Source organism: Macrobrachium rosenbergii, chromosome 40, assembly GCF_040412425.1.
Source record: "Macrobrachium rosenbergii isolate ZJJX-2024 chromosome 40, ASM4041242v1, whole genome shotgun sequence".
Lineage (NCBI taxonomy): Eukaryota > Metazoa > Arthropoda > Malacostraca > Decapoda > Palaemonidae > Macrobrachium > Macrobrachium rosenbergii.
Genome location: NC_089780.1, coordinates 26,265,776 through 26,289,381, shown reverse-complemented (window position 1 = coordinate 26,289,381; position 23,606 = coordinate 26,265,776). Strand labels below are relative to the sequence as shown.

The window sequence follows — 23,606 nt, the reverse complement described above, 5'->3', positions numbered from 1 at the left end:
CGTCCTCGGAAGAGAATACAGTACCACATCCCCCTGTGAATACTTAGAACCCTGAACCCTTCTAAAAACACTTAACTTCTTATTTTGATAGTTCAAACACACACAAAAAAACTAAAAATGCTTATACAGGTATTATCCTACTTATGATACGGTTAGGTTCCAAAAAACCCATTGTTTGTTGGTAAAAAAGGTATCTCAAATATAGTCTAGCCTATACTAGGGTATTCAGTACCCTGTATACATATATGGTAGTCTAGCCTACACTATCAAGTATATTCTATACATACATGGTATAGTAATTATTAATATCAGCTAATTCTGGAGGTTCATGCAGAGTGACTTATGATAATTCCATACAAAGAGAAACTGAATAACAAAACAAGAATTAGCTTAGCCTACACTATGGTATATTGTATACATAAACGGTAGCCTAGCCTACATTATACTGTACTCTATATTCACATATCCTATTATACAAACATCAGCTTAACAAATATGCATCTTTTCCATGGATCTTTTAAAATGTTATGCTTTAGTTCACTGTATCCAATAATATTGTATATATTCTTATATTGCTTTTGTATTATAAATTGTGATCAATGTTGTGGTTTGGAAATCGATTACGCGGTAAGTTTATTTCGCTGTATTTAACTCAGTTCAGAGTGCTTTCTTGCTTCTATTTAGCATAAATAAATCTCTAGATACTTTATTGATATGGGGCAAGGTTATTTATCTTTATACGAAGTGTTTTTAAGTCGAATATAAATTAAATACGTCTCGTTGTGAAATTACGTATTTATCTTTTATCGGTGTAAAAATAGCAGTAATATGTGTTCTTTCATGCCCAGTAGTTTTGATTAAAATAATTTCTCTCCACTTTTAAGTACGGTTGAGTTTCATCCATGTTGCCGCTGCACAATAATTTATAGTCATCAGCAGTTTGAACATTGTTTTCTCAGCTTCAGTACAACTTGCAGCTTAAATTTAGCAGTATATTCCCTTGCCGATCTCTTATCCATAGCGAATAAGGGTATAATGAAAAAAATATATCAGCCCTATTCTAGTTAACCTCATTTGTACTATAACTATGGCACAGTAAACCCCCCGTATTCGTGGGGGATGTGTACCACACCCACCGTGAATAGCTAAAATCTGCAAATACTTAAAACCCCTGTAAAAACACTTAGAACTGCCTATTTTGATGGTTCAAACACAAAAAAACTCTAAAACTGCTTATACTTGAGTATTTTAATAGTTTTATCACAAAAAGTGCATTTAGCCATGAAAACGATGTTAAAATGCAATAATTAGTGAATATTTCTTAGTGAAGAATATACCGTGAGTGGCGAATTTTCCGCGAATGTGTACTGTATATACATTCCACAGAGACATCTGCGAATAGGTGAGTCCGCGAATTGTAAGACCGTGAATGTGGGGGGTTTACTGTAATTGTATACTCCCGTACGATGGTTGAAATACAAGCAAAACAGCTGTTGTTATCCAATTTGGTTATAAGCAAAACAACAGTTTCTTATTCGGTTTTTTAAAGCAAGAGTATAATGTTACCAACAATGCTTTTGTCAATCTCTTTTACTTTTATAACTAGAAGATGGGATAAACAGATGGAGGAAAAGTTGGTCTATTGTAATTTGGTCTCTCTCACTGGCTGACTGTACGCTGCTGCCTGTGCCTGCGTGAAATTTAAAAATATTTTATAAATATTGTCGTATCGGTATTAATTGCTTACCAAATCGCAAAATCGAATTATTGAAACTTGAGCACTACCTAGGTACCTGAGTATTTTAATAGTTTTATCACAAAAAGTGCATTTAGTTAGTCATGAAAATGACATGAAAATACAGTAATTAGTGAATACTTCTCAGTGAAATATACCGCGAATGGGCGAATTTTCAGCAAATAATGTGTATATATGTTCCATAGAGAAATCCGCGAATCGTGAGACCGCGAATACAGGGGGTTTACTGTACCCTTCCGAGGACGGTGAGAAGCCCTGGAATTCTCTTTCCAGCAAACCTCATCCATTGCTCCGGGGACCAATTACAAAACTCGGAGCAAGTATCAGTCATCGAACACACATTTGCAGCATTTGGTGCAAACGGTGTGCAGGTCTACTTTGAAGGGTGAAAGAACGCAATTGCAACGTCGCTCTCCACACCCAGGCAAGACTTAAATGATTCTTGGGTTTGCGTGATACCCATGAATTATAACAATATGACATTTTTATGATAAAATAAAGGTTTATATATATACTTACAAAGCAATACATAGCTACTAGCTTTCCACACAGCGGTCTTAAGAATTAAAATTTTTGCGGTGGTGCTACCATCGCTAGTGTAGGTGACAGGGTCCCCGCCCACTTTCAGGACTGATAGGTACAACTCAGCAAAGAGCATCAATTCGTTTGATGCCCAAACGTCCACTGTGGGGAGGAGGGTGGGCTCTGATTATGTAATTGCTTGGTAAGTATATATAAAACTTTATTTTATCATAAAAATATCATTTTTATATAAGTGATTTACCAAGCAATTATACAGCTGATTCCACATTGCGAGGAGGTGGGAATCATGGACGTGTTCTAATCCAAAACATTAAGAAAGATAATGACTTTCAACTAGAGAGGTTGCTAACACTGGGTCAATGCTTGCTGTACCTTAACTGGTAAGAAAGCTCCTTTAGGCGGGTACCACCTCTGGTCGGCGTTCATCTTAGCCTGTAGAGGATGTGGCAGTACTGGCCAAGGGTCGCCTCTATTTTAGTGGGTACTTTGCAGCCATGGAAGTTCACCGATGGCTGACAGCCCTTCTCCTGGGCATAGACCAGACTAAACACAACGCTGTCACATACAACCAAAATATAAACCACTAACCCAACCAATAAAACTGGTGGGTACTCCAGGTACATTTACCACCAGGCTTCCCTTAAACTCAACAACCTTACAATAAGGCGAAGGGAGAGAAGAGGGACAAAGCCCTCTATGCTTCCTTTTTCAACTATGCCAGCCATGGATCCCGGAAGTTGGTGCCGAGCACCTGAAATTTGGTGCCAAGAGCCCCACTGTTGACGTATAGCGCCCAAGTACTGGCTTTGAACTCTCCACAGTTGGTACCAAGCGCCTGGCAGTTGGCGCCAAATGGTTGAGCACGTTAAGATTGACGAGGCGGGTGCCAAGTGAGTTGAAAAAGTGGGACACTCCTGGCTGAGAGCAACAGCTCGAACCTCATGAGCTTTGACCATAGGGGAAGATAAAACATCTTCCTGAACTTGAGAATGCACTTCTGTAATCAAACTTCTATGGAAGAAAGAAGGCACATAGAGAGAGAGAGAGAGAATTTCCACTTGCAAAACCTACTCTCATGTCAAAGGCTTACCGCTTGCTAACGCATTTTTGTGATCGCTAATGCCACGAGAAAGAGTGTCTCCCCAGTGAGATTCTTAAAAGAGGTTGATCTGGGATGTTCGACAGATGAGCTCATAAGCCACTTCAGAACAATGTCCAAATTCCAGGAGAGAAAAATCAGGCTTTCTAATGGAGGTTTCGAAGGATCTGATAAAGTCTCTGAGGTCCTGGAACAATGACCTATACCCCTTTAAGGTAGAGGGAGACAACTTCCTATCGGTCCTCAGGAAAGGCAAAAAATCAGCTAACTGGCTTATAGAGGTTTCAGAAGATGAGATGTTATTTGTTGGTACCATCCTCTGAAAACCAACCACTTGGATTGGTAGAGCCTGCTAGCAGAAGATCTTTGCACCTAGCAAAAGCTTCTGTAGTTTGCTTCAAAAAGCCTTTACTCTCTGACGATGCTCCCGACAGTCTGAAGTCTGAAGCCTGGGACCTGAGGAAGTGTGGATGTTTGAGCAGAAACTGTCTTTGTGGCAGAAGTCTTGGGAAGTCCACTAACAGGCGAAGCATATCCAGAAGCCATTCCTTCCTGGGCCACAATGGATCACTGGTCAAATCAGAAGGTGGGAAGGCGTGAACATCCAGGCCCGTCCAATCCAACAACATGGCATCTGTCGCCCATGCAAGATGGTCCGGGACTGGAGAGCCACAGAGAAATACACAATAATTTCTTAATGTTGCGAAGGGGCCCACAGCTGTTTTGCCTTACAGTTTTCAGAAATCGTCGCATACGAGGGAGTCTGGAGTCCACTCCATCGGAAAAACCTAATTGCAGCGATACATTTCATCTGCAAGGACATTCATTTTTCCTCACATGAAGTGAGCAACAATCTTCACCTGGTACCGATTCGCCCAGAGGAGGAGGTCTTTCGCTGTCTCACAGTGAGAGAAGGAGTGGGTGGTCCCTTGTTTGTAGACATAAGATAAGGCTATGGTGTTGTCCGCATAGTGCTTCAATCTTCCCTGCTACCAGATGAGCAACAGACTGAAGGCCAAGGGAATGGCCTTTAGCTCTTTGAAGTTAATATGTAAGGACCTCCAAATCGAAGTCCATGTTCCCGAGACCCTTTGGCTCCCTAAAAGGACTTCCCAACCTAGATCAGAGGCATTGGAATAAAACTCTAGGCTGGGGTACAGCAGCAGAAGAGATATTCCTACTTGAAGCTTTTCTTCTGACAAACACCATGAGGATCCTCCTTGATCTCTGATCCTCGATCTCTGACGAGATGGGGAAGACAAAGGAGTCTTGGTGGGTCATTTTGCACCAGCTTGCTTTCAAGTAAAATGGTAGGGGCCTCATGTGAAGCCTGTCCAACTTCACAAATTGTTCTACCGAGGCCAACGCAGAGAGAGAGAGAGAGAGAGAGAGAGAGAGAGACTGTGACTTCTGAGGGTTTATCAAAATGCCTAACTCCTGTGTTAGGCGTAGAGTCTTCTTCAAGTCCTCCGCACACTGCACTTTCGACGTGGAGCGGAGAAGCCAATTGTCCAAGTAGAGGGATATATTGATCCTGAGAGGATGAAGCCATTCTCAAGAGAAGTGAGGGTCCTGGTGAAAACTTGAGGGGCCATGGACAGACTGAACAAAGGGCCTGAAATTGGAAGACTTTGCTTCTAAACATGAATCTCAGAAATTGCTGGAGGACAGATGGATGGGAACATGGAAGAACGCATCCTTCATGTCCAGGAAGACCATCCGGTCGCCTTAATGGAGAGAGGACATGACAGAGCGGGGAGTCTCCATGCAAAATTTCGTCTTTATTGCGAATAAGTTCAGGGCGCTGACATCCAGTACTACGAATAAGTTCAGGGCGCTGACATCCAGGACGGGCCTCCAATGACTTGGGGACTACAAAGAGTCGGTTGTAAAACCTCTCTGAAGAACGATCCAGTACCTCATCTATTGCCCCTTTGTGAATCAGGGACTCTACCTCTTGAGCAAGAGCCAAAAACTTCTTGGACCCTGCCGAGTAGGTTGTCAAGATGATCAATGCCCTGGACAAGGGAGATCTGTCTCTGCAAGGAATGGAGTAGCCACTTCTCAGTACTTGGACCACCCAGGGGTCTGCTCCTGTGCGACTCCATTCCTCCCAAGAGAGTCGCAGCTCGCCTCCAACGGGTGCATGAAGGACAAAAGCTTCATTTCTTAGTGGGGGTTTGAAAGTAAACTTCTTGATGGACCTCGAGGGAGGACGCAGGTTAGCTTGAGGTCTTGAACTTGCTCCACACGAGGGCTGCGGTTGCAAGGGCAAGAAATACTTGGAAACAGAGGGAGCTTCCTTCAGGCACTTGGCAGACTGAGCTAAAAGATCCATGGTGGATTTCTTCTGCAGGGCTGATAACACTTCCTTAATTGTCTCCTGAAGGAAGAGATGGGTCTTGTCTAAGGAAGAAAACAAGAATGCTGATTTCTGTGTAGTAGTTACTCCCTTTGTGGCAAATGAACACCACAACTTCCATTTCTTGAGGATGCCCATTGAGAAAAGAGAAGCAAGTTCAGCGGAACCATCCCTGACGGCTTTATCATCACACAATAAAACACCAAGCCAGTCAAAAGCGAAATCTTTGGCAAGGTCCAGACAGTCTTTAATTTTTTCTCGCCAAAGCTCCCACAGTCCAGTCCAGAAAACTGAAGATCTGCAAAACTTCCAAAAAGTTCTTTACGAGATGGACAAGATCAAGAGAGGAAAGCATAATCTTGGCTGAGGCGAACGCAGCTTGGTGCGTAGCATCAACCAGACCAGAGAAGTTCCCTTGGGAGAAGGCAGAGACTAACAATGAAGGCACCTCTCTGGTGGCATAGAAGTGGTATTTCTTCTTCAGAAGCTTAGAGGGAGGGAGGCAAAGGTAGCTTGCCTTGCTCCCTCTTGTAGGTCAACCACTCATCCACCTCTCGAAGGAATTTATTCGAAGAGGAGGAAAGAACTAACTTGGGGAGACAAGCAGCGTCCGAAGTGATTGTATGTTAGTTTTATAAGTTAGTCATTATTTTATTTTCTGCATTGATGAAGTGTATGGGTATTACAGAATGTATAAAAAGAAAGCACATGTTTAATTTTATAAGATGTTTTTATAGCATAGCATTCCTTATGTTTAAAGAGTATGTTATTGGTGTGACGTCATAGGAAGTGACGTCACAGGATGAAAATGGCGGGAGGGAGAAAAATGTAAACAAACAATGAGCGGGAGTGTTGAAAGCATGGTGTAAGAAGGTAGAGAGAGCTCTCTGAAGGTTAGGTCGATAATGGTTGAGTTGTAAGTCTGTTTGTGGTTTTTGTTGTCGTAAGCTGGATTGCATAGAGTAAAAAGAACAACGTGAACAGGTGAGTGGATCACATAATTGAATAATTTAAGGATAGGTTAGGCTAGCAAAATTTTCACGAAGAGCGTTTCCTCATGAGGAAGGTAGACACAGGCAAAGCAGCAGAAGCAGGCTTGAAAAAGTCATGAAAGTTTGCCAGGAAGAACTTCAGTAAGCTGGAGTAAGCCGACAAAGGAGTGGAATCATGCTCTGCTTCCTCCTCATCCAATGAAATCGGAAACAAAGACGGATCCTTGCTCTTTGAAGACAAAGATCATTTCTTCAAAAAACCCATAACATCCTCCAGCTGACAATGAAGTGGGACCAAGGAAGAATCCTCCTGCGAAGATGGGTGAGGAAGTGGCGAGGTTGGCGCCGAGCGGACTGAAGAAGCCGAGTGTGGCACCGAAGTGAGCGACATGCGACTGAAAAGAGACGGGCGCTCAGAAGCGTGAGACCGAATAGAAGAGGCTGATGGACACTTATGAGGAAGATCAGAGCGTCTAGGAACAAGCACTCGAAAACCTCATACACTTCTGGCTGTCCAAAGCTGGAATGGTGAAGCTGCACAAAGGTTATGGACTGGCACTTGTCTCCTTATACCTCTTAATAGGAAGAGGAGAACTCTGCCATGGTGGAATGCCTCTTCAAAGGCCTAGAGGTGATAACTTGGAGCTGCTGGCACATCCTGTTGGGAGGCAAGTCACCCGAGTCCGATGACAGACGATCAACACTGAGACGCCTTTCCAGTGGTGCTCAGCCGCAGCCTGGGAACGGACAACAGGCTCGGTGGAGGGTATGTCTTCTCCCCCGTGCGAGGAGCAGGACAGGGACCTTCGTCTAGGAGCACTGGTGGGATGAGTAGCCACCTCCTCATTATGCACAACACTGTCACTCTGCACTGCACTACGACACTGGGAACATTGGAGGCCCTTTCCATAAAGGCTTTAAACAGCACACCCAATTCCATAACCATGCTGGCTAAAAATTAAAATTTCTTATCGAACCTACATTCGAGGCTGGCAATGGTGTCGAGATTGGAAGCACGGGAACCTGGTAAAGGAGTATGTGGTAACGAAGTAGGAGGGCTAAGGATTGGAGACAAAGCAGGGATTTGAGGAAAAGAAATAGCACTATCTCTTGCACAGGAGGAGATGAAACAGGAGCTACACTAGCCTTATTCTCGGCTCTAAGGGCCGCCTTCCTATTTCCATTCCTATCCAAACTTGCTAAATGTGATATCAAAGTCACTTTTTCCCATCCCAGTCCTGACATTCTGAGCAAGTAAGTTATATATATTACTGTCTTGCCCCCTAATCTCATTCTACAACACATCCTGGCTAATTAAACTTAACCATGGTTAACAAAATTGCTAAATAGCTAAGGAAAATATTTGGCGCACGCCACAAACAAGGAAAACCTGAATACTTCACCAAAGAGCTGGACAAATATATCCAAAAAATGATAATGAGACTGTACAAAACCACTGTTGTTAGTCGGGAGCCGGCACAAAACGAATTGAAGCTCTTTGCCAAGTTGTACCTATCAGTCCCGAAAGTGGGCGAAACCCTGTCACCTACACTAGCGATGGTAGCTATGTAATTGCTTGGTACGTCACTTATATACAAATATCGAATATACTCAAGCACAACAAAAAGGAATAAAAAAATAACGCCAGGATGAAGTGCAGGTAGAAACAGCCAGCAAACATTCAAGCAGGCTCAGCGGAGGGAGGTAGTGAGGGTATCCCTCACCTCTCCCACCAAACAACCTTGTTGTGTAGAATAGCCTGCTCCAGCTTGCGCTGAAGGTAACTTCTATGTAAAGACCGATGGTTTGTATTCGAGTAGGAACAACTGCCAATTATGTCCCTCAAGAGTTGCTCGTCCCTTTTGGATCTGTTAGGGATTATCATTACATAGTTTTCTGGATACCCAGCATATACTATTATAACTCTTCTAGTTAATTCTATTCTCTTAAATACTCGTAATGAGGTTACATTAGCTATTATATGTACAAATATAACCAATGCACAACTAAGTATAAGTCTGCATATTTATCCAGCTAAGCAAAAACATCCAAACCCGTCCTACATTTTTCCATTGTGTTTGTTAGGAATATAATTTTCTTATGAGTGTTAAGGCTGAGTTCATGAAGAATAAATAACCCACTAACACACTCATCATGTCCAGAAATGCCTTACAGAACACAAGGTAAATTTTACACTTTAGAATTCTCCTTTGTGGGAGACCTTTGATCTCTCTACATAAGGGAAGTACAGCTTGCCTAATGGTGCAAGTCAGTGTAATCCTTTCTGAGAAGGTTTGAATCTCAATCATAAGAAATAATGAAAATGGCGATCCTTTTAAATAAATTACACTAATCTAAACAAAACTGAACATATAAATTTTATTAATAAATATCAAATGGCAAAAAAATGAGTGGCAATATCTTAGCAAAATGCTAATATTGTACTTGTTTTTGCTAAATATATATTACATGTTCTAATCTAACAAAGTCCAAAACATAAAGAAGAGTGGCCACAATCCATTCCAAGATTTTTTAGAGTAAAGTATAATACTCAGGTATGCAAGAAATGAATGGGGCATGATGCATATGAATAATTCACAAGTAATACCTTACCTTTGGTCGTACACTTATAGCAGACTGGAAGCAGTCAACAGCCTTTTCATATTCTCCAGTCAGGTTGAACAAGACTCCCAAACCACACTGGACATCTGCATCAATGTTCTGATTTGGACGTTGATTAGCTGCTGCAATGTATAAGTCCTGAACCTCCTGAATCAGTTCCCTGTAAAAAAAAGAGCCATGAACAAAGCATTCCACCATTAAGAAATAACTTAATCAGTTAATGAATAGGGTATCTAATAAGTTGCTAATTGACAAATTCATCAAAACAGTTAACCTGGATTACTACCATTGTAATTGATTACTATTATTCATTAGTTAAACCTTACCACAGAGCTCCAAACAGAGCTATCAGAGGCTGGCATCCTTCACCAAAATGAAATGTTTTCACAAAACTACTGTGCTGATCCAATCTCATAAAACTATATAACACATGTTTTAGGTACCAAATACAGTGATGATCAAACTACAAAAATATGAGTAAAATTTGGAGCTAAATTTAAGCCCAGGTTCTTCCCATAATACTAGTATCTACTCATATACTGATTTACTGTTATAATAAAATAGTGTCAGAACAAGAGAAGTTACTGATAACCAAGTTGGCTGAGAAAAAAATAAGTACTCAGAAAAAATTATAAAATATACATATGCTCGTAAACCTATAGAATTTAACCCTTGCATCCAGGTATGATCGCTGATCATGCGAGGCATAATAATAGGTCTTGAGTTCGATCCGGGACTGCCTCAGGTGTGAATTTATATTTCATGCCTTGTAGTGTGCATGAATTTTGCAGGAAAAATGTTCAAATCACTTGAATGGGCCATAAATAACTTATGGCAACACTAACTCGCTCCAGGATACGAGGGAGATTAGAGTGACTTGAGATTTCATTGGGGATCTCCCCCATTCCAGGACATCTTATATATCTTTGCCCATAAATATATCCAGGGTCTGCTATTGGTTTGTTCCTATCTTTTACAATAGTATGTTAGCTGTAATAGTAATTTTGCAAACTCAAGTACAAAAAAATGTACAACTCACTAAAAGGTACTGCATCTCCCCATCCCAGTACATCTAAAAAATTTTTACCATAAATATACTTAGGAACTGTTATTGATTTTAGTTCTAATCTGTTATAATGTTATGTGAGGTGTAATTCTAATTTTACAAAATAAAAAAAAATTTTAGAACATTTTCTCCCCTGACAAAACTGAGTGCAGATCTCCCTCTCTTGGGGCCATAAATTACAGCATAGCCTACCCTCCTTGACAGAACACCTGAATTTGGACTTGTTTCCTCCAAAGTAGCCATAATGTCAGACAGAGGGGTTTACAACACTAGCGAGGTATGCAAATATAGTACAGACAAAGAAGGTTGTCCATGTGGTTCCCACGTCATCATTCCCACACCACAGACAAAGAAAGCACACTAACAGCCTTGTGTCCCAAAATCTCTCAAATTTCTATTAATTATTCATTCACTTGGCTACTGTAGGGGTACCGGCACAAAAGGGTATATGCATGCAACAGAAAACAGGAATATCCTGCAAACGTGGCTTGCACAAGGAGAAATCTCGGCCACGAACATGGGAGACAGCCAGAAGACAATCAGGCAATGATGGCTTAGAAAACAGTGGAAGAGGTAGACCACATGAGGTCATGATGAGCCATAGACATAGGTGATAGGATTTTGTTTTTGAGTCAAGACAGCCTAGACGCATCTTGCATGAGTAATTCCATGTATGATAGTGTAGGTTTAGATTTCCGTCAGAATAAACTTATTACAACAACCATACAAAGAGAAAAATAGTGAAGTAGTTAGCTTAAGTTTAGGTACAGATGCCTGTAGTGATTAAAGAAGACATATTATTCTGTGTGGAATAAGAAATATGCAAAAAAAAAAAAAAACTAAAACCTGCATGACACTCAAATAATGTTGCAAAGGCAAACTTCAAGCCTAAACCTGAACTTGCCATTCATAAGCCATAAATGTAAAAAATACCGTAATTGCATCACAGCTTTTTTACTAAGGTCATTATTTAAAAAAAAATAACAATACACATGATACTCATGTGGATGTGAAGAATGAAAGATTCAACCTTCACAGTTTAGTAAGAAGACAGCATTAGAGGATGACGGGAAAAACCCTTAAAATTTTCATTATATCCCTTCAGAAATTTGGTTTAGTTTTAGTCATGGTTTTCTTTCATTATGTACATGACCAGCTTCCAACTAACAGAATACTGAATAATGGGGACTAGGCAAAATAAGAGGTTTGTGTTTTGTACGGACAAAGATCTATTTATGAAGTTAACAAACATTTTTTTCACCTGTTATGTTACGTACTCTAACCTACTACCTGGGTGCTAAGGTAGATGCCATTACTTTTGGTTTCCGATGAGCGCCCTCCTCTTTGGGAACTAAGTGACTATACTCAGGATTGCTTCGAACCCACTCCTGAAAAGACAAAAATTCTTGGAAGACCAGCACTAATCAGGAATATTTGAAGTTGTGCAATTTTTGCTCCCAATGCTTAAATAATTTGGTGATGAGTGAATGTCTGGAAGAGGAAATAAGTAAAATAATGAAAAAAATATTTTTATAAAAATCTTTCATCAGAATAACCAACCAACATAAGAAAAAGATGGAAAAAAAATTACATTAAGTGGTACCATACACAATTACATGAAACATTAAGTACAAAGTATGGAAAAACAAAGTGCAATTTTACCTTTAGTGATTCACAGGCTAGGGTCTGGTATGATTCATTGGTATATGACGTTGCTAAAGCCATCCATGCTGTACAATTGGCCTTGTCTAACTCAACACACCTGAAAATATTAAATGAAATTCATCAACATTACATTTACAACCTACTTTTAAAGATGGAGTGTCTACTGTAATATCCCATCCTTTCAAAAGGTTATCTGACTAGTGTGCTATAAATATAAAGTCATTTAACTTACAACACTATTGCATCACACTGCCGCTCTCATATAGTTCACCCAGGGGATTTTTTTGATATATAAAAACTGCAGAGAAAGACCAAGTTCAACAACTGAGTGAGATAAGAACTCAGTCTGTAATTTATCCATTATGATAGTCTTCAATCTCTTTGACTTAACCATATATAAATACTTATCAGCTGGGTTTAACCTGCAGCTTTAGTTACTCTAACTGTATTTTTGTTAAGTTTAATGCCAACATGAGCAAGGATCCAGCAAAGGTGAACATTTACACCAACCTTCATAGTTGTAGTATAATTTTTCTGATAGAAATGCATTCATTTCCTCCTAATTATTTCCATTAAATATATTTGATTGTACACTTTTATAAATTGATGGGTAGCCTTTACCAATTAACAATTCTATCCAAATATTCACTGGGGAAGGGAACCTTACTGACCTATAAAAATGACGAAAAATATAGAGCTGTATATCTGTAGATTTAAAATAGAAGATCTAAAAAATATTTATATTAATAGAATAAACACCTTCTTAAAGCAGATATGGCGGCAGGATCTTGTTCATTTTCTGCGTGAGTTGCACCTAGTAAGAGCCATGCCTCTGGATTTTTCGGTGACTGTTGTGCAGCAGCTTCAAAAAGCAAGACAGCAGAAGGCAGATCTCCTGCCTCTAAACATCGTTTGCCCTCCTTTAATGGATCGGGGTGGTCCTTCAAAGGGTTATCTTCTTCAAACATGTAGTCCTGTGGAGAAAATAACATACATTATCACACTTCAGTTTTTCACTAACCTTATTGGAAAGAAACTAGAGAAATATCAATGTATGATAGTCACTGAAATCATCAAAACTCACTCATTTCACAGAAACACTTCATGGAGAACATGGGGAGAGTTAAAACTGAGGACCATCCCCATGTTTCCCACTGTGCCCCATGTTGCCTAGCACCTTATACCACTTCTGGCTGGGCCAACATTGTAGCCGAGTCATCAATAGCAAACAAGGATGTAAACCAGTCTAGGTCTTTCCCCTTTTTCTTGGACTGGGGGAGACACCCTATTTTTCAGAGGCTGGTGTGATGTCTTTTCATTTCTGTGAACCTTACCTAGGTTGGTTTTGATTATATGTTAAAGTTAGTCATTATTTTATTTTTATTTTCTGCGTTAGTGAAATGGTATGAGCGTTACAAAATGTATAAAAAGCACGTTTAATTTTATAAGACGTTTTTATAGCAAAGCATTCTTTATGTTTAAAAAGTCTGTGTTCTTTTTGTGATGTCATAGGATGGAAATGCCGGGAGGGAGAAAAAGGTAAACAAATGCGGGCGGGAGTGTTGAACAAATGGTGGCAGGGTAGAGAGAGCTCTCTGAAGGTTAGGTCGATAAAGATGGGTTGTAAGTCTGTTTTGTGGTTTTTGTTGTCGTAAGCTGGATTGCATAGTGAAAGAAGAACAACGTGAAAAGGTGGGTGGATCGCATAATTGAATAATTTTTGGACGTGTTAGGCTAGGAAAATTTTCAAGTGGTAGCAGAAGTGGTCAGTTAAAAATGGACAGCTCTGATGGTAAACTTTGGGAGATGAAATGGAGAAGAGACTGTCTGAGATTTAGCGGGACACAGGGCAATTATAAAGGATGGTGAGGACAAGTCGAAGATTGGCTTGCGGTGTGTGGAGAAGAAGTGAAATATCCAGGGATAGAGATAAGAATGAGCTTAAAAGGGAAAGCTTTAGAAGTGACAGAAGGAATAGACAGAGATGAACTTAAGGATAAAGAGGGTTCAAAGATAATCCTATCCAAACTAGATGAAGTGTATCTAAAAGATATGTTAATGGAAAATTAAAGTAAAATGAAAAACTGTTTTAAAATAGACAGAGAATCTAGCGAAAAGATGAGAGATTTTATAATTAGGTATGAAAAGGCAGAGTCAGAGTGTAGTAGAGCACTAGGGAAAAGCATGCTTGAAGGGGAAGCAAAAGGTTTTCATGTACTAGAACAATCGAATCTCACAAAAGATAAAAAAACAAATGGTATTAGCAGCTTGTGGTCAAGAAAAATTGGAATATAAAACAGTGTCACAAATAATGAAAAGAATATTTGAGGGATTAGGGAATAAAGAGGAGGGAGAATGGTTGGGATCAGAAGGTTGTGCAAATTTTGGGAAAGGGTGGAAAAACCAAAGATATCGGGGAAAGGTGAATGGAGGTAGAGGTGGAAGAAATCCTTTAAATAGAGAAGGGAAAGTAACGCTGTGTGCAATATGAAAATCGGAATGGCATTGGGCCAGAGACTGTCCTCAGAATTTTCAAAATAAGAAGAAATCAGAAACTGGACAAGAAATAGAAAAAATTTATATAGGAGAAGTTAGTAAAATAGAAGAAGAATCTTGGGAGGAGGTTGATGCAATTTTAGACACAGGATGTAAGTCAACAGTTTGTGGGGAATTGTGACTAGCACGCATTGTCGTGGGTTTGAATCAGGAAGAGTTGAGGAGAATGAATGATACTAAGAAAGAGTCTAATAAAGTATTTAATTTTGGTGAGTCTTCATACAAGTCGAAAGGAGTAATGGAAATACCAGCGATATTGAAAAACAAAAAGTTTTATTTGAAGACAGAAATTTTGCAGGGTGATGTACCATGGTTAATAGGTAAGAAAACCATGAGTAAAATGGGGATGACCATAAATTTAAAAGAGAATTGTGTTAAAATAGAAGCGTTAGGGGAAATGAAGATAAAGTTAAGAGAAGACAAACAGGGCCATTTAAGAATACCAATTTTGAGAAGGAAGGCAGAAGAAGAACTGTTACTGGAGGGTTGGAAGGGAGAGAGTCTAAGGGAAATTAAAGGTGCAATGATGAAGTTACATCTACAATTTGGCCACGGAAGTGGAGATAAAATATGGAAGCTAACAGAAGAAGCACAGTGGAGTGATGGCTTGAGAGAGAAGAAAAAGAGGAAATAAAAAAGTTAATAACAGACTTAATCCCAAGTTGTGAGGTATGTAAAAGATATAAAAGAAACCCAGCTAAACCAGTAGTTGGATTTTCTTGGAGTAAGACATTTAATGAAGTTGTAGCAATGGATGTGGGAAAGATAGAAGAAAGTTCTTGGTAATAGTAGATATGGCAACAAGGTATTGTCAGGCTTTTTGGATAAAAGACAAGAAACCAGAAACTATTATAAAGACACTTTTTGACGGGTGGTTTGCTATATTTGGGGCACCTTCTAAAATATTATCAGACAACGGGGGAGAATTTCAAAATGAAAAAGTAAGGAGGATGGCAGAAAGATGGAACATTAAAGTATTAGCACAGCATCTGAATTTCCATGGAGCAATGGATTGTGTGAAAAGACGGTAGGCATAATCAAAGAAAGCTTAAGAAAGATGAAAGATGATGAGGAAGTGGATTGGTCCATAGCATTAAGATGGGTAGTGAGTGCTAGGAACTGCTTAATAAATACTGGTGGTTTCTCCCCTAACCGATCAGTATTTGGGAAAAACCCTTCTTTGCCTAATTTAATGGGAGAAGAAAGTTCAAGTCCTGCAAGCAGAGAGAAAGGTATGGAAGAAAGCATAGTAAGGGATACACTGAATGCAATGCATAAGGCCAGAGAAGTGTTTATCAAAAATGAGTCTTTTAATAAAATAAGAATTGTTTTAAACAAAAATGTCAGAAAACATAAATTTGAAGAAGCAGTAGTGGGAGACAAGGTATTCTATGAGAAAATGAAAATGAAAATGAATGGAGAGGACCTGCTCAGGTAGTGGGAGTATCAGGTAAAACAGTAGTGGTTAAACATGGGGATTCTCTAAGAGAAGTAGCAAGAATACATGTTACTAGGATTCAAAGACTATCACCAGAAAAAGAGGAGATACCTAAAAAAGACAAAACACACACTGTGAAGGATGAATCCCTTGTATCAAGGAAGGGAATATAGATGGGCAGGAAGGAAAGGCGATGATAACTGGCTGGAGAAGGAATGCAGATATAGAAGACACTATAGAAAGAGATTTAGCAGAGGAAACATTGGAAGATGAAGGGAAAGTGAGATACCAGAAGAAAGTGAGGTAATAGAAGATGAGTTATGAGAAGAGATACCCAATTTCAGAAAGGGATAAAGAGTTAGAGCTATAAACAAAAATACAGGACAAGTAGATGAGTGGATTATATTGAGTCTTGCAAGAAAAAGATCAAGCAAATCTTGGGCTGATTCGTACAATGTAGAAGACTCACAGTCAGGTGACAAGGGATGGGTTAAATTAAGAGATTATAGTCATGTAGAAAAAATTGAAGATGAAGAGAGGTTTTGCTAGGATTCGAAAATAGAAGTGTAATTGAAGCTAAAGAAAAAGAACTGCAAAGTTGGAGAGAAAACAAGGTATATGAGGAGGTAAATGACACTGGACAAAAAGCTATATCTACAAATTGAAAAGGTAAAAGGGGGAGGGAGAATATGTAAAGCAAGATTGGTAGCTAGAGGTTTTGAAGAAGAAATGGCTGAATGGGAAAAAGATGCTCCTACATGCAATGCCAAAATTTAAAAATTTTGTTTGACAGTAATAAAACTGAAAGATTGGAATCGTTATACGTTAGATGTAAAAACTGTGTATCTACAAGATGATGAAATATGTGAAGTATATTTAAAACCACCTAGTGAAGATGGTTGGAGTGGATTACGGAAATTGAAGAAAACTGTTTATGGGCTCAAGGATGCTGCAAAGGCATGGTATTGTAAGGTGGTAAAAGTGGTGGAGGTGCTTAAGGGCGAGAAGAGTAGATTAGAACCTAATATATTCTTTTGGAGGAAAGACAATACATTGAACGGTATTTTATGCACACATGTAGATGATTTTTGCTATAGAGGAAGTGAAGGATTTTTAAAAGAAACAATTGAAAGGGAAATTGCAAGTAGGAGAACAAGAAAGTAAAAGTTTTAAGTACATAGGAGTACAGTAATAGTAGAGCATAAGGAAAATGGAGTTTGTCTTAATCAGTGGCAGTATATAAATTCTATAAGAGAACCAGAAGCCAGAAGATTTACATTTAATAGAGTATTAGGGCTAAAGGAGTTAACAGAATATAGCTCAGTGGTAGGACAGTTGAATTGGCTATCGCTACATACCATGCCAGAAATATCATATGATGTTAGTGAATTAAGTAAAGCTTTTAAAGAAGGAACAACTCAAGATATGAGACAGCTGATTAAAATAGTGAGAAAAACTATAAGAGCATAATGGGAGAAGTGATAATAAGTGAGTTAGAAGAAGAAAAGATTTATTGGGAAGCCTATGGAGATGCTTCATTCGGGAATATTGAAGATGGTCATACTCAATTAGGTTATGTGATATCATTGACAGATGGTAAGAGGCGGATAAGTCCCATATGGTGGAAATCCAGAAAATCCAGAAGAGTAGCAAAGTCCACCATTGAAGCAGAAGCTCTGAGTGTGGGGGAGGCCATAGAAGGATTGATATATTTCAAACATTTGTGGGAAGAGATAGTAGGAGGGAGAAAATTAGAAACACTGGTGAAAACTGATAGTAACACCCAACGACTGCAGTAAAATCAAGTACTGGAGTAAGTAGTAAGTGATTAAAAATTGACATTGCAGCAATAAGAGAAACAATAGAATCTGGAGAAATAAGTGAGGTGAGATGGGTAAAAGGAAAGCATCAAATAGCTGATGTATTGACCGAAGCTGGAGTTTCAGGGGAAAGTATTAGAAATTATGTAGAGGGTAAAGAATTGGAGAATAATGGAGATTAGAGGGGATTAGGATAAGAAGAGGCTGGAGGGGAGGGAGAAGGAGACATGTGTGATTATATGTTTTATAAGTTAGTCATTATTTTATTTTTATTTTCTGTGTTAGTGAAATGGTATGGGCGTTACAAAATGTATAAAAAGCACATTTAATTTTATAAGACGTTTTTATAGCAAAGCATTCTTTATGTTTAAAAAGTCTGTGTTCTTGTTGTGACGTCATAGGATGTAAATGGTGGGAGGGAGAAAGAGGTAAACAAACGCGGGTGGGAGTGTTGAACAAATGGTGGCAGGGTAGAGAGAGCTCTCTGAAGGTTAGGTCGATAAAGATGGGTTGTAAGTCTGTTTTGTGGTTTTTGTTTTGTAAGCTGGATTGCATAGTAAAAGAAGAACAACATGAACAGTTGGGTGGATCGCATAATTGAATCATTTTCGGACGTGTTAGGCTAGGAAAATTTTCAGGTTTGGTGTGCCCACCCCTTCTGCTGTGATGAGGGGCAGTCTGTTTTGGGTGTGGAACTGGTAGGTCCCCAGAGCAATACACCTGAACCACACCATACAGAGTTTGAGGCACTCCCAAGCAGTCATAAAGCTCATTCATGAGCACAGTGACCTCAGGGAGACTTTGAGGGTGACCTTAAGTTACTTGGTTTCTTTGACTTAAAAGACTTCTCAGTTCACTTTGAAACTTTGCCATAGTTTTGATTGCTATTGCTGTGGGTTGTTGGAGAAAGCCAATTCTCTGGTCTTGAGGCCTTAAAATTTTCTCTTCCCCAGCAGGTCATTGAAGCTGTTCCCCCCCACCTCCTACTCAGGTAAGCTAAAGGAAGTATTACGTGCCCAAGGACTAAGGGTTCTCAAAGTAATGTATGCTATGGAAAGTCCTACCTGAACCCAGGCTACTCCACAAGGGTGACCAGTCACTGAAGTGACAGGAAACATGTTACATAGTAACTGGTACCAATGACAAAGAGCAATACCAGACACAGACAGGACAGCAGGAGACAGGTTATACACTTGGACAGACCAGTTATGAAACATGTTCAAGACGACTGGTTCCATGAGTAACAATGGCCCTCTTCTGGAAAGTGACACATCCATATGAAGCCCTGCAAGACATCTCACAAAGAGAAGACTCCCAAGGGTTGGGTGCTTTTTGGGCTTTTTGGGCTCCAGATTTTTTGGAGACAAGTTTTTAGCGCCCACACTTTTGGTGCACCAAATTTTTCACCAAAATAAGAATGAAAATATCAAGAGGATTACATTAAAATAAGAAGAAAATTTGAATGTTCCATCACAATACCACACGTCAGAATCTCGTAAAAACACAGTCCAGCTCTGTCTTCTGAAAATTAAAATTCTTTCGTCTGATCGACCACTGTCACCAATTAAAAAGTTTTCATGCTCACCATTGTTTTTCATATAAAGTTTGTATTCATCTGGGATCACTAATTCACAAACATTGACAGGATTAGGAGGAGCGAGGCTCAACTGATTTCTCCTTCTCTTTATTATTTGCTTCATTAAATCTAAATTTGGAAGTGCTCCTTGAGCGGCTTGAGAAATATTCTCTGTACAAGAACTTATAATTACCAAGGCTGATCTTGGCAGTCTTCAGCCCGACTCTTTAAACTAGTTTTAATAGCAGCTACTTCTACACTTGCTATTGAAGCACCATGAGAATGTTCATTTATTTCATTTATCACTTCATTGTCTTGAGTGTGGATATGGGCTTTGCACTCATTCTTATTTTCACATCTCCAAAACTTTGTACTAGGGTCCTTCTTGCTATGCTTATCGAACACATAAAGATATCCATTATGCGAATATTTGGGTTTATTTTTCTTACTTAGAATAAGTTCAGCCATTTCTGTAGATGGGTTCAACTCAACTATTCTTAAATTTTAACATGTAGGCGGTAGTAAAAAGCTGTTTCTGTACTGTGGAAATTGCTGTCAAGTTAAAGAGAAACAGATAGATAGATAGGCAGTTAAAGAGAAACAGATAGATAGGCAGTTACAGAGAAACAGATAAATAAGCAGTTAGTAGTAACAGGCAATTTCTATTCTCTCAGAATATTTTAACCTGAGAGAGAGAGAGAGAGAGAGAGAGAGAGAGAGAGAGAGAGAGAGAGAGAGAGAGAGAGAGAGAGAGAGAGAGAGAGAGAGAGAGAGAGAGAGAGAGAGAGAGAGAATTATTTTCTTATTTTTGGCGCCAAAAAATTGTCGCCAAAAAAAACTCGTCCCCAAAAACCCTGGAGCCCAAAAAACGGCGCCAAATAGAACCATTCCGGACTCCCAAGCCCTCTTCCTACCTCTACTGCAATCGTGGGATAGAGTAGATTCAAAAGAGGGTGAGGAGGTTGAAGAGGATGAAGACGAGTTTAAGGAAGAGGAGGAAAAAGCCCAATGGCTGTTCCCAGCCTTCTTTCAGCTTCTCTCTCTAAGTCTTTCCTTTATGGCCAAGAAGAACTTCTGGTATGACCAATGAGTTGCAGACAATAACAACTCATCCTCTTCTGGAACAAGTATATCTGTAACAGGGACAGCAGCAACAACAACACCAGTACCATTAGAAGCAGCAACATAGATGGCACCGGAATCAACAGCAATGGTCAAAGTCAGCAGCAAAAGGAACAAGGCAGCCGACAGCAATCCTTTCACCCTGAAGGATGATTAGAGTGCCCTCAAGCCTTCTAACCATAGCATGAGACGGAGCAGTGACACCAAGATACAGCTTGACAAACAAATGTGGGACACTCACCAACTGGGAGCATCACAGATGGAGGTGGAGGAAGCATGACCAACAAGAAATCAAACAAGATAGCAGTATCATAGCACTAGCTGGTAGGGAAACTGAAAAGCTCTTCAAGAGTGGAGGGAGGTGTGTTACCTCATAACAAACCCCTTACTCTACTCTTTCACTTGGAAACAAATTTAAGCTATTTAACAACCAACTATCCTTCGCACTTCTGCCAAGACAGCTCTTAAGCTCTTAGAGCAATCAGGGCCACTGCAAAAAGGACAAAGTGCATACAGATCAACATCATGGGGGTATATAAACTTGCCAAACACATGGCCACAACCAGGTTACCTTATCAAAGAGTTACACAGATTCAGTAACACTCACAAATGAACAAAAAATCTGTTCCAATGCACACCAACAATACAAAAATTATCACCTAGTAAACACAGTGACAGAAGAAAAAGTAATAAATCTGTCTGATGAGTGGTGGACACTTGTACTCATCATGCTCACCTTTGAATAACCTGTTAACCATCTCAATGACCAACCCAACAAAGATGAAACTTTGTATACTTCAAAGGAACATGATGTATTAAGGTTCTAATAGTGGAGAAAGACATAAAAACTCAAATAATAAAAATAAGCCTAGACTCATTTCTACAGCAGCATAATTTAAGTTACAACATTAAAACTAAATCCTCTGCTAAAGAGGAAATCTTTACAGAACATTACTTTTCCTTGATATCTCTAATAAAATTGAAAGAAAAACCTTGATTAAAACATACTTTGAATGGTTCAAATGATGAAGTATTAAACTCGGACAGCCATGGATGCTCATTTAGTTTATCTTCCTTTGCCATTTCCTCCCATTCCTGCTGTAAAACCTGCCAAAATTTCTCTCTTTCTTGTTGACTCATTGTTTCACTGTCGATATTAAGGCGGTTTGCATCACCTGCAAAGATGGAATATAAAATAAAATACAATTGTAAAATATATCCAATTATAGTAAATACAGATCTGCTTCCATCAAACAAGTAGTGGCCTCTTCATGTAAGAAATTCCAATGACAGATAAGCATAAGAACAGAAGGTATAATAATTCATGGCATTGGATAGCTGATAAAGGAGTTGAAATTACAGAATAACATATTAGTATACAGAAAAATAATAACATAAACTAATCTAATGCAAAGAATGTCAGCATTGGGTAATAATTTCAAAATGAGGCACATTATCTCATAACAGGGCCCAGTTTAAGCCAAATAAAAAAAATTGTCAAAAAACACATATTCAGCTATCCACCTCTTGTTCAAGTCAGAACAAGCAAATATACAGTCACTGCAAAAAAAAAAAAAAACCTCAAACACAACCCCATTTAATAATGAAATATGCATTCAGACTTTTTTGTGACTTCTAGCAGGAGCAAACCAAGTTTTCTCATTCTATCGTACATCTTACATCACCCTGGGTCTGGGAGGGGGAGGTGTCCTCTCATCTTGACAGACGATGTTGGATAAGCAGTCAGAGGAGTTGGACATTTGTGCATTTGCTACTGTCCCTATCCACAATATTTGTATGTATGTTTTGCACTCCTGTGCACTTACTGATTAAACCTGCCTAAGAAGTCCCATCAGTTGTAAAGAAAACAAGAGATTGTTTCATTATGGATAAGCTGGAAGTCTATGACAGCCATTGCCTAAGAGAGGGGCTCCTCAAAAAGTATGGTTTCAATGTGGTACCAGTGTGCTAATCAGACTGACCTGGAATCAGCACTGCAACATTAAAAAGGCTCTGGAAGACAAAAACAGACAATCTTATCAAAAAGATTGTTATGAAAAAACAATCAATTCCATACAAACTTTTAAAGGCAGAAAATCCCATCTTACTTGGAAAATAAGAACTGTACAGTACAAAATTGTTTACAAAAATACCTTGGGCTCCCCTTCTCGTGTTGTGGAAAAGAAGCCTCTCCTTTTTCACTTAAATGCTGTCATAGACTTACCCTTCTCCATAATGTAACAATCTCTGTCATCTTATTGACTGATAGGGATTTCATAGGCATGTGAAATCATTAAATGTAAGAACGCAAAACATAGTACTGTATATGCAAATTACGAGGAAGGGACAGGAGCAAATGCACAAACATCCAACTTCCCTGATATCTTATCTAGCACTCTCTCGATGAGCAGACCCTTGCCATTCCCAGACGCAGGACAATGTCAGACATACAACAGAACGAAGAAACTCAGTTCAACCCTGCTGAAAAAAAAAAAAATTTTTCCATTAAGTGAGACTGCATCTGAAGTTTTTTTGGTGATTGCAGTTATTGATTTTAAATATACAGGTAGTGCTCGAGTTACGATAATTTGTTTTACGACAATTCGATTTTGCAATGGAGTTAGCAATTAATACCAATACAACAATACTTAGAAAATATTTTTAAATCTTATGCAGGCAACAGTGTACACTCAGGCAACGAGAGATCAAATTACAATACACCAACTTCTTTTCCTCCACCTATTTATCCCATCTTCTAGTTCAAAAAGTAAAAGAGAATGATAAAAGTATTGCTAGTAACATTACATTCTTGCATACATGCTTACAGCCATAAACAGCTGAACGAGAAACTGCTGTTCTGCTAATAACAACCTAATTGGATAACAACAGCTGTTTTGCTTGTATTTCAACCATCGTATGGTAGTAAACAATTACCGTAGTTATGTTACAAATAACGTTAAGTAGAACAGGACTGATATATTTTTACATT

The 23,606-nt window shown here is 39.1% G+C and overlaps 1 protein-coding gene across 6 annotated transcripts in view; it reads right to left on the bottom strand.

Annotated features, from left to right (window-relative positions):
* Window positions 1-23,606, bottom strand: part of Pex5 (peroxin 5) — a 91,641-nt gene that overhangs the window by 27,911 nt on the left and 40,124 nt on the right. For all 6 annotated transcript variants that reach the window (XR_010849574.1, XR_010849573.1, XM_067083403.1 and 3 more), the window contains exons 8-12: window positions 21,626-21,792; window positions 12,865-13,079; window positions 12,103-12,202; window positions 11,731-11,828; window positions 9,366-9,534 (exon numbers count right to left, since the gene is read on the bottom strand). Coding sequence is in view for 4 of the 6 variants with exons in the window: in XM_067083403.1 (XP_066939504.1) it covers window positions 9,366-9,534; window positions 11,731-11,828; window positions 12,103-12,202; window positions 12,865-13,079; window positions 21,626-21,792 (749 nt within the window). In the remaining 2 variants the exon portion in view is untranslated. The remainder of the gene's footprint in view (window positions 1-9,365; window positions 9,535-11,730; window positions 11,829-12,102; window positions 12,203-12,864; window positions 13,080-21,625; window positions 21,793-23,606) is intronic.